Source organism: Oncorhynchus kisutch, linkage group LG19, assembly GCF_002021735.2.
Source record: "Oncorhynchus kisutch isolate 150728-3 linkage group LG19, Okis_V2, whole genome shotgun sequence".
In the NCBI taxonomy this organism is placed as follows: domain Eukaryota; kingdom Metazoa; phylum Chordata; class Actinopteri; order Salmoniformes; family Salmonidae; genus Oncorhynchus; species Oncorhynchus kisutch.
The window spans coordinates 2,202,997-2,214,303 of NC_034192.2; the positions used below are offsets into that span (position 1 = coordinate 2,202,997).

At 42.3% G+C, this 11,307-nt stretch overlaps 1 protein-coding gene across 1 annotated transcript in view; it reads right to left on the reverse strand.

Annotated features, from left to right (window-relative positions):
• LOC109885248 (UHRF1-binding protein 1-like) overlaps positions 1–7,640 on the reverse strand; it is a 46,615-nt gene extending 38,975 nt beyond the window's left edge. Inside the window, 1 exon segment of the mRNA XM_031797328.1 lies at positions 7,234–7,640. Coding sequence (XP_031653188.1) covers positions 7,234–7,277 — 44 coding nt within the window. The 5' untranslated portion in view covers positions 7,278–7,640.
• Between the last annotated feature and the right edge of the window lie 3,667 nt (positions 7,641–11,307).

Consider the following 11,307-nt stretch of genomic DNA (forward strand, 5'->3'; position numbering starts at 1 on the left):
ATTAAAATGGTTGAATCTGGAAACTATCATCTCGAAAACAAGACGTTTATTATTTCAGTGAAATACGGAACCGTTCCGTATTTTATCTAACGGGTGGCATCCATCAGTCTAAATATTCCTGTTACATTGTACAACCTTCAATGTTATGTCATATTTACGCAAAATTCTGGCAAATTAGTTCGCAATGAGCCAGGCGGCCCAAACTGTTGCATATACCCTGACTCTGCGTGCAATGAACGCAAGAGAAGTGACAATTTCACCTGGTTAATATTGCATGCTAACCTGGATTTCTTTTAGCTTTATATGCAGGTTTAAAAATATATACTTCTGTGTATTGATTTTAAGAAAGGCATTGATGTTTATGGTTAGGTACACGATGGAGCAACGACAGTCCTTTTTGCGAATGCGCACTGCATCGATTATATGCAATTCAGGACACGCTAGATAAACTAGTAATCTCATCAACCATGTGTAGTTATAACTAGTGATTATGATTGATTACGTTTAATGTTAGCTAGCAACTTACATTGGCTTCTTACTGCATTCGCGTAACAGGCAGGCTCCTCGTGAGGCAGGTGGTTAGAGCGTTGGACGAGTTAACCGTAAGATTGCGAGATTGAATCCCTGAGCTGACAAGGTAAAAATCTGTCGTTCTGCCCCTGAACAAGGCAGTTAACCCACTGTTCCTAGGCCGTCATTGAAAATAAGAATGTGTTCTTAACTGACTTGCCTAGTTAAAGATTAAATAGTGTAAAAAAAAAATCTAAAATCGGGCATCCAAAATGATAAAAATTGTTATGAAATCTTAAAAACGGCCCTAATTAAAATCGTCCATTCCTATTAATCCGTCAACCTCTAGTAAAAATACCCTAAAACATTGTTAGAATCTGCCCTAGAGTAGAGGTATTAAATAAATTATTTTACAACAGAAGTTGAAGGAGACTAACTAGCATGATTCACCCCCTCTTCACCGTCATAGCTGGTGTTGGTGTGTGTCTGTCTGTATTTGTATTACACACACACAACTTATGGCCGATGGTCTCCACAGGTTTTGTAAATGGGGCATGTAAGGCTCAACTTCTCCCTGCCTCTATCAGAGCCATAAATATTACAATGCTCCGGGCCCCTGTGTGTGTACCATTCGGATGGCCACACGATTCGTTGCTGATGTGTGTATTGTAGTCGGACCCACAGGAGATCCCCCAACCTTGACTGACTCAATCTAAACAAGGGACGACAAGGTCACTTTGTCTGGAGCAACCTTCCTCAGGATACAGACACACATTTGGTTATTCTTTGAGGGATAAACCAGTCGCCTGGCAGAACGTATTCAATTCAGTAGTCTCTGCAAAGATAGAAAGTGTGTGCGCGTGTACGTGTGCGTCCATTCTTCAGATTAAATTAGAGAATCAACTTGATTAGATGAACCTATGATCTAACGGCAGATGACCTGTTTCTGTTCTCACAACTCACTGGAAACAGACCAATGAAACCTGCCCTGGTGCTGGAGTAATGGCCTTTATGTTATGAGGTCTAAGTACAACGCTTGTGTCCAATCTGACAACACGGTCTTCATTGAGTTGGCGTGTGTGCTCCAAACAGTGTGTTTATTCTATTAAACATGTGTCCATTATCACAACACTGCCTTCTGTTTGTGTCCATTTTGAAAACACTGTCTTTAAGTATTCTAGTTAATGTCCTTATATCTTGTGTTCCAATTGGTTTCTTCTTCACTATCAAGTACATTAGCATCCATTTTGGATACACTATTTTCTATGAGTTATTGTGTAGAAAATAGGCCTCATTTCTTTATTGCAAATGACGCCCAAGTATTTAAGCTAGTAAAGTATACCTAACTCCAAAAGGATGTGTGTTAAACGGTTTCCCTTCGAGAAGCAACTCATTTCATTGGTTACTTTTGTTTCCTGTGTTGCTTTTGACAGCCAGCAAATATGGTTAGCACAAGCAGGTTTGAATAAGGAAATAACTGAACTCCAAAACTTTTTCCCAAAGCATGTTCCTCACTGTCATTTTTGGAATGTTGTTAGATTAAAACTCTTCTTAGGCAGCCCCTTTCTCCTCTCAGTCTTCTCTCGCTGACCCTGTTGTTATTATTTTGTATTTAGCGGCTGTGTGTATCGGTATCCCTCCATCTATCATCCGCCCATCAGTCCAGTCACATTCCTGCACGCATCATCAAGCCGTGCCACAGAGACCACTAGTTGAATCAAATGTATTAGTGCTGCGCTAGAACAAAAATGTTCACCAACAGTTAGGGTCCCCTAGGAATGAAATGTTGAGGAGTAAACTGACATACCTTCTCCTCTGTCTAGCAGGCTAAGATGTAGAGAGAAATAGATGGGCAGATGCATAGAGAGAAAGACAGACAGGGGACTGGAGCTGAGCATGTGACTAAAACAATGTTGACACCTGATCACAGTGAGCCTCAGTAGAATGAATATTTAACACAGCACAGGGCTCCCAGACGCACTCAATAATGACTGGACCACACACACAGGACCAACATCAGTGTGTGTGTGTGTTGTTTATGCGTGCACATTTAAGAGTCTCTGCGTGCGTGTGTGTGTGTAACCCCAGACCCTGCGGTGTCTGGCCCTGGTGCAGGGCCATGTCGGTACCTGATTCTCTTGGTTTAAATGGGGAGAGGGACATCTTTATCAACTCACCCTTGGGACCACCTGAGAGCAGCACACTGTTGGTGGAAACACCTCACACCACCAGCCAGGGGGAATTATGTCATTATCAGTTCCTAGGGTTGTTACGTGATTGGTCGTGCATTCGAAGCAGACCTGCTTGGAAGAAGCCAAACCCACTGCTCATTATAGTGATGTCAAGCAATGTCAATGCTTGGGGCATATTCACCAGGGTTCCACTCAATGAGGTGCAACATATCAACGTTCAGATAGAAATATATAATGTAGAACAGCCATGCTTCTGTCATGTAGAGTAGGATAACATCATGTCCGTGATATACTAGCAGTGTTTCTATCTGCAACATTGGCCTTTGGGAACACACACACACATGCGAGTGTGTTCCCAAAGGCCAATGTTTTGACATACAACAAGGCCTCGAAGGCAAGCGTCAGACTTTCTCTCCTGCCTTCAAGAGGTCGTTGCAGATAGAAACACTGCTAGTATATCACGGACATGATGTTATCCTACTCTACATGAGAGAAGCATGGCTGTTCTACATTATATATTTATATCTGAACGTTGATATGTTGCACCTCATTGAGTGGAACCCTGGTGAATATGCCCCAAGCATTGACATTGCTTGACATCACTATAATGAGCAGTGGGTTTGGCTTCTTCCAAGCAGGTCTGCTTCGAATGCACGACCAATCACGTAACGACCCTAGGAACTGATAATGACATAATTCCCCCGGTCCTGCTGACGCTAACAGTAATGTGCACACACACACAGAGTCCAATGTTGTAGGACACTAAAGCTTTGTTCACATTGCCAGTTTGAAGTGATTCAAATCCTATTTTGTTGAATATCCGATCCAAATCTGTTCTGCTAAAAGCACATGAAATTGGTTATTTCAGGCCACATTTCAAACCACCTTCATAGGCGGTTTGAAATCAGATACAAATCTGATTCCTGGCCATGCGACTTGTGTCAATGGTCAAATCCGATTAATTTGCCTTAAAGTGGTTTTCAGACTTAGTAGCCATCTAGGAACAAGATATGCCTAATATGTTGACAGTAAAATAAAGTGGTAGCTAGCTAGCTGACTGCAGTGGCTAGCTAGCTAGCTGACTGCAGTGGCTAGCTAGCTAGCTGACTGCTGTGGCTAGCTAGCTAGCTGACTGCTGTGGCTAGCTAGCTAGCTGACTGCTGTGGCTAGCTAGCTAGCTAGCTAGCTGACTGCTGTGGCTAGCTAGCTAGCTGACTGCTGTGGCTAGCTAGCTAGCTGACTGCTGTGGCTAGCCAAAATTGACTCATTTTTCAAGTTGGATCACCTCATCCCTTGAGGCAAAAAAAAAAAAGTGTTCTTCCACTATGATTTTAAACATTCAAATCAACTGGGACACATCAAATCAAATTTATTTATATAGCCCTTCGTACATCAGCTGATATCTCAAAGTGCTGTACAGAAACCCAGCCTAAAACCCCAAACAGCAAGCAATGCAGGTGTAGAAGAACGGTGGCTAGGAAAAACTCCCTAGAAAGGCCAATACCTAGGAAGAAACCTAGAGAGGAACCAGGCTATGTGGGGTGGCCAGTCCTCTTCTGGCTGTGCCGGGTGGAGATTATAACAGAACATGGCCAAGATGTTCAAATGTTCATAAATGACCAGCATGGTCGAATAATAATAAGGCAGAACAGTTGAAACTAGAGCAGCAGCACAGTCACATCCATGGCATTAGCTTGATACATAACTTCTAACTGATAGGAAGCATGAGCACCACCACCAGTCAGTCTACACCACTGCACAGACCCGTCTTTACTATGAATACTAGCTTAAGCAAATGTCTTGTCTGAACACACACATCGGATTTGGTCATTTTTAACTTGCTGTTTGGACAGTCAGTATTCCAAAACGGATTTGAAAAACAAAAGGAAATGACAGTCATAGGCTGTGTACGTAAAACTTGGCTGTGGCCACTGTTTGTGGGACCATGAAGGGCACAGCAACCATTAGCCATCAAAGCCTCTGCTTTGCCGCATAAATACCAAGGGCTCCACTGGCAATACTGAAAGTCAAGGGCTTTTGTTCACAATGCATTGCTGGCAGGAAGCAATGCATTAAAAAGCCCAATGCACTTTCCTCTTTCTAAAGCTACAACACTTGTTTAACTGCATTGTGTGTGACTATAACAAAGCTTACTGTTCTAGGTCAATCCAAAACAGTTTGCAAGTCATCCCTTCTTATCCAGCCGGTAACATGGGAGATTCAACCTACATCTAAAAGTTAAGGTTTTATCTAAGCTTTTAGTTTTATAGGCGTTATGTTGTTTAAAGCCAGTTTTCTAGGAGCTACAGGTGTAAGGACGTTAATGCTCTTGGATCATTATCAGTCAGTTGAAGGTAGGTTCAACTGAATGTGATGGGGCAATTTATGTTATTATGAGGAAGTTCTCCATTTAGAAGATAATGGGTAAGGATTTCAATGAACTTCCCTCAGGGCACCAACCTGGAACAATAAATAATGCATGTGCCTAGCTGAAAGCTGTTGATAACAATGGGTAGGACAACTGATTACTGTGTTGCAAACATAGGGACTATATTGTGTAGACTCGGTCTCAGGTGTAGTCTTTTCTCTCCATGACCCATGAGAAATATTTTACACTTCACTAGCTGATTAAATGTGTCTATTAATCCTTTATCAAATACTTGTGAGAGGAAAAGGTGGCACAAAACTTTGCCTACTACAACAACCACAGCCACTATCTTCCCTGCTCAGTCTCTGTGGTACTGGCAAACAAACAAGGCATGTGTGTATGATGTGTACAGGTGCTTAGTCATCTCTATGCTGTGGAAGGTGCATTATTATCCCAAGCTGCTAATGCAAGCAAGAGTGGACATACATACAGCCCCGGTGCAAGTAAATACAGTAGAGCAGGGGTGTCAAACTCATTCCATGGGGGGCCGAGTGTCTGCTGATTTTTGATAAAGATCTAGACAACCAGATGAGGGGAGTTCCTTACTAATCAGTGACCTTAATTAATCAAGTACAAGAGAGGAGCAAAAACCTGCTGACACTCACCGCCGTTGAATGAGTTTGGCAAATGTGCAATAGAGCAGAGTTCCCCAATCTCGGTCCTGGGGCCTCTCCAGGTGCACATTTAGTTTTTTGCCCTAGCACTACACTGCTGATTCAAATAATCAACTCATTATCAAGCATTGATTAGTACAGAGTTTGGAAAACCCTGCAGTAGAGAGCAAAGTTGGTGTATTCCACTCAGAATGGCTCCCGAGTGGCGTCATTACAGACACCCTGGTTCGAATCCAGGCTGTATCACAACTGGCCGTGATTAGGAGTCCCATAGGGCTGCGCACAATTGGCCCAGCATTGTCCAGGTTTGGCTGGTGTAGGCTGTCATTGTAAATAAGAATTTGTTCTTAACTGACTTGCCTAGTTAAACAAAGGTAAAATAAAAAAATAAAAATGGCCCAAAATTACTCAACTTTCCCCGATGTGGCAACCTGGTCTCAGAGCAGTTCGTATTATTCTGCACGGAAACCCGATACACTACTTTTAGTATGATATGTAACCATACCAAATGTAACATAAGACAGATGGTTACTTAAGGCAAAAACTAAAAAGTGGGGTGGTTGGTTGGTCCGGGTGGGCGTATAGCGACCAAAAAGGTTGTGAGTTTGAATATCATCATGAACAACTTTTGCATTTGACCAACTTTAACTACTTACTACTTTTTAGCTACTTAGCGTGCTAGCTAACCCTTCCCCTCACCTTAACCCCTAGCCTAGTTCAAGTTAGCGAGCTAGATAATGTTAGCCACCTAGCTAGAATGTGGAACATATCATACGTTTTGCCAATTTGTAACATTTTGTTTTGGGAATACGTAACATAATACGAATTGTAATTGAACATACAAAATGGGTTAAGGGCATCAAAAAGTAATACATACCATACGAAACGTAACAACGTTACTAAATGAACAGAATCATTTGAAATGTTCTGAGACCTGGTTGGATGTAGTACTAGCTGTCAGTACGTGGCGTGTTTGTCTCTGCCAGAAGCATATGCCGCTAGCTAGCTAACCAGTGTAGTTTACCTGGCTAACTAGCTAGCTAGATGGCTAATGACAATCATTGATGTAACCTATCAAATAGAAAACTTGCTATATCTGGCTAAACAATGATTAACGGGACATAGCTAGCCAGCTAATGTTAACGTACTGGTGGAGCCTAGGCTAGGGAGATTAGTTGCGTTAACTGGTTATGGCTAACCTTGCGTATTGTTATCAAACAAGCCAGTTAGCTAGCTCACTAAACACGACAGACACCAGTCTGTTTTTGGCAACCAACAACAACAAGCAAACAAACTTGCTCGTAACTGGCTAGCTAGCTAGCTACGCTAACCAAGTTCAGCTGCGCAAGCATAGTGAGTGCCCCGTCAGTGGCCTCCCGCGCGCTAAGGTACAGCGCTGCTAACGCGCTAGCTTGGTTCCCAAATTAAACCCCTTTGGGAGTTAGTTGTATTTTGTCTCTCCGCCTGGTTCATATCGATTGACACTGACCTGGAGAGGTGTTTGAGGATCTGTTTCTTGATCAGCCCAGCCATGACCACATTAATGATTTATCCCAGCGATGCAGTTCAAATTCTCAATTCCGAGTCAGGGTGCATTTTTGTGGTCTTTGTGAAGCTAGCCCAGTTCTCGCTCCCTTCTCGCGGAGATTTGACAGGGAAAAACAAACCTCCGAGACAAAGCTAGCTAGCTTCAGAAGGCCAATAAGCCATTACAACTAGTTCTAAAGTCCATCTTCACTGCAACAGCACCTGGAAACACGGCCTGTGCTGTCACAACGTCTGATGGGCGGGCCAGCGCCGACCAAAGTCAAAGAGCATGGATGACTCAGGCATTACGTCAGCATTGTCCCATGTATTGTTTTATTTTAGAAGTGAAACCGTAATTGCCTGTTTTTACTGTGGCAGAGTACACCCGCACGGGGAGATATTTGGGGGTGGGGCTGCAGCGATTTTTTTCGCCGACGGGGGTACCCTCTACCTGTGAGTGCAGTTCCAGTCTCCTCTCGAAAGACTGTCATTCAGTGACCTCTGGTGGACAAAGGCAGGGAGATGGGTCCAGCTGCAGCTGTCATCTATCAGGCCCATCACCTCTCAGGCCCCTCTCCAAAGCCAGAACCATCAGTTCCGGGTCTGACACAGAATATTTTTTTCTGTTTACCACAGAGAGGATAGCGTCCAAACGACTGACAATTCACTTTAGGTCGAAACTAATACACAATGAACGGTACGCAGTGTCCATCGCCCCCACTTATATCTGCTTAAAAAATATATATATATTTCACCTTTATTTAACCAGGTAGGCTAGTTGAGAACAAGTTCTCATTTGCAACTGCGACCTGGCCAAGATAAAGCATAGCAGTGTGAACAGACAACACAGAGTTACACATGGACTAAACAATTAACAAGTCAATAACACAGTAGAAAAAAAAGGGGAGTCTATATACATTGTGTGCAAAAGGCATGAGGAGGTAGGCAAATAATTAAAATTTTGCAGATTAACACTGGAGTGATAAATGATCAGATGGTCATGTACAGGTAGAGATATTGGTGTGCAAAAGTAAATAAATAAATAAAAACAGTATGGGGATGAGGTAGGTAAAAATGGGTGGGCTATTTACCGATAGACTATGTACAGCTGCAGTGATCGGTTAGCTGCTCAGATAGCAGATGTTTGAAGTTGGTGAGGGAGATAAAAGTCTCCAACTTCAGCGATTTTTGCAATTCGTTCCAGTCACAGGCAGCAGAGAACTGGAACGAAAGGCGGCCAAATGAGGTGTTGGCTTTAGGGATGATCAGTGAGATACACCTGCTGGAGTGCGTGCTACGGATGGGTGTTGCCATCGTGACCAGTGAACTCAGATAAGGCGGAGCTTTACCTAGCATGGACTTGTAGATGACCTGGAGCCAGTGGGTCTGGCGACGAATATGTAGCGAGGGCCAGCCGACTAGAGCATACAAGTCGCAGTGGTGGGTGGTATAAGGTGCTTTAGTGACAAAACGGATGGCACTGTGATAAACTGCATCCAGTTTGTTGAGTAGAGTGTTGGAAGCAATTTTGTAGATGACATCGCCGAAGTCGAGGATCGGTAGGATAGTCAGTTTTACTAGGGTAAGTTTGGTCAGCGTGAGTGAAGGAGGCTTTGTTGCGGAATAGAAAGCCGACTCTTGATTTGATTTTCGATTGGAGATGTTTGATATGAGTCTGGAAGGAGAGTTTACAGTCTAGCCAGACACCTAGGTACTTATAGATGTCCACATATTCAAGGTCGGAACCATCCAGGGTGGTGATGCTGGTCAGGCGTGCGGGTGCAGGCAGCGAATGGTTGAAAAGCATGCATTTGGTTTTACTAGCGTTTAAGAGCAGTTGGAGGCCACGGAAGGAGTGTTGTATGGCATTGAAGCTCGTTTGGAGGTTAGATAGCAGTGTCCAAGGACGGGCCGGAAGTATATAGAATGGTGTCGTCTGCGTAGAGGTGGATCACGGCCTGTGCTGTCACAACGTCTGATGGGCGGGCCAGCGCCGACCAAAGTCAAAGAGCATGGATGACTCAGGCATTACGTCAGCATTGTCCCATGTATTGTTTTATTTTAGAAGTGAAACCGTAATTGCCTGATTTTACTGTGGCAGAGTACACCCGCACGGGGAGATATTTGGGGGTGGGGCTGCTGCGGGGTGGCCACCCTTGCTATCCAACACATCAACAGATTACACACCATTACACACCAATTTTAAGATAAAACATTGCACAATGATTATACTACAATGAGGGCATAGCCTAAATTAAAAACTCTGATAATACTTTTATTTCCCCTTTGATCCACATTTTTATTGCATCGACGTCAGGAATTCCATTATATCAGTTAAACACAAACATTAAGAGCCCTGCAACAAAGTGTACAAGCTGTAATGATGTGCTAACATTCATTCAGCCATTTTGGCAGTATAGTCATATCAGTGAGTACGTTTACATGCATGGCAATAATTAGATATTAAACTTACTATAGCAGTAGGCAGATTATGAAATAGTAATGTAAACACCTTACTCTGTTTATGGTATCTTAATCAGCGTAAGGTCAAAATTGAAGTATGCATATTCCGATTGAAACACCCGGTTTTTGGAGTAATCTTTCAAATTATTAGGACATGTAAACAACTTAATCGACGTTCCAGTAGTGTATTTGAACTGTGCATGTGCTAGCACCAGCCGAGCAAGGCTCTCTCTATGGCATGAGTGAAGTGAGTTCGGAACAACTGAATGTATGCGTCTTAGAAGTATTTTTCACATACAAACTTTATATGTCCGAACTAAGAATCATATACGCTTCTCAAAAATAACATGTCTCTGTGATTGCTGATTTTCTGCATGTATCAGAGCTCCATCAGGTAGCCTGATTTCAGATGTGTCCATATACATAGGATTATTAGGGAAATTGTTACTCTTGCAAAGCATGTCAACGTTTTAATTTAACTATTATATTAATATGACTAGCCACAATAATCGCTTTATTGTGTGCATGTAACCGTACTCACTGAGGGGTCCTGGCGTTGGTGGGGAGCCTGAGATATTATGTCCCACCGGTACTCGTCCCACCAGTAGGTGGCAGTATACAGAGGGGCCTGAGAGATGATGGGCCTGAGAGTCTGCAGTTAGACTCTATTGGACAACGGCCAAAGTGCTTGGAGTGTTCAAACATCAGATAACTAAATCATCCTGCAACTTTTATCAAACCTTTAAAAACACACGTGAAAACAATTATTTTGTGGCCGATTAATACAAAACAGAGCGTTTTGTTATCCATTTTGTGTAAAATATGCATTTGTTTCTTAATTTGCATTGTGGTGCTAGCTAAATGTTATTGAAACTATTCAAATGTCCAACTCTACAGGTTTACAGTTTGCAATCGGTGACAGCAATCCTATCATGATTTGGAGGGAACATAGCTATATAGCATAGGCTAGTGATTAGGTTACGCTGATTAGGTCATAGTATACCAAATAGCCTAATGACTTCGGCACAATGGAAGAAATTGAAAATATGCCTATTTGTTAACATGCATTGTTAATGGTAAAACAAATATATATATTTATATATATATATATATATTTAAAAAAAATATATATATATTTTTATTTTATTTTATTTATTAATAGTTGTTCGAAACACTTCCTGATCTGGTCTGAAATAGCAACATGCCTTGGATTGAGGGAACTCTAGGAAAGGATGTCGAGGCATACACGATAAGGCTACTCTAGTTGCCACGTATGAAGGGAGGAGCAAATGAGAGGGAAAAAAAACTATCCAACAACCCCTCCTCTTTACTGTTGGTACAGTATTGAAACAAATTACATCAGTTGATTTCTGAGATCATTATTTTTCTAGACATGTTTAGGCTATCCTATACCAGGATTTTGGCTAAAATAAGCAGGGTTTGAAAGACATGAAACATCAATGGGCCTAATTCTATTATTCCAAATAAAGAGGCCTAGTTTTTTCCTCAACTTTATCAGAACGAGTTACTGTGTTTCTGAATAACACTAGTTACTGTGTTTTCTACATAATTC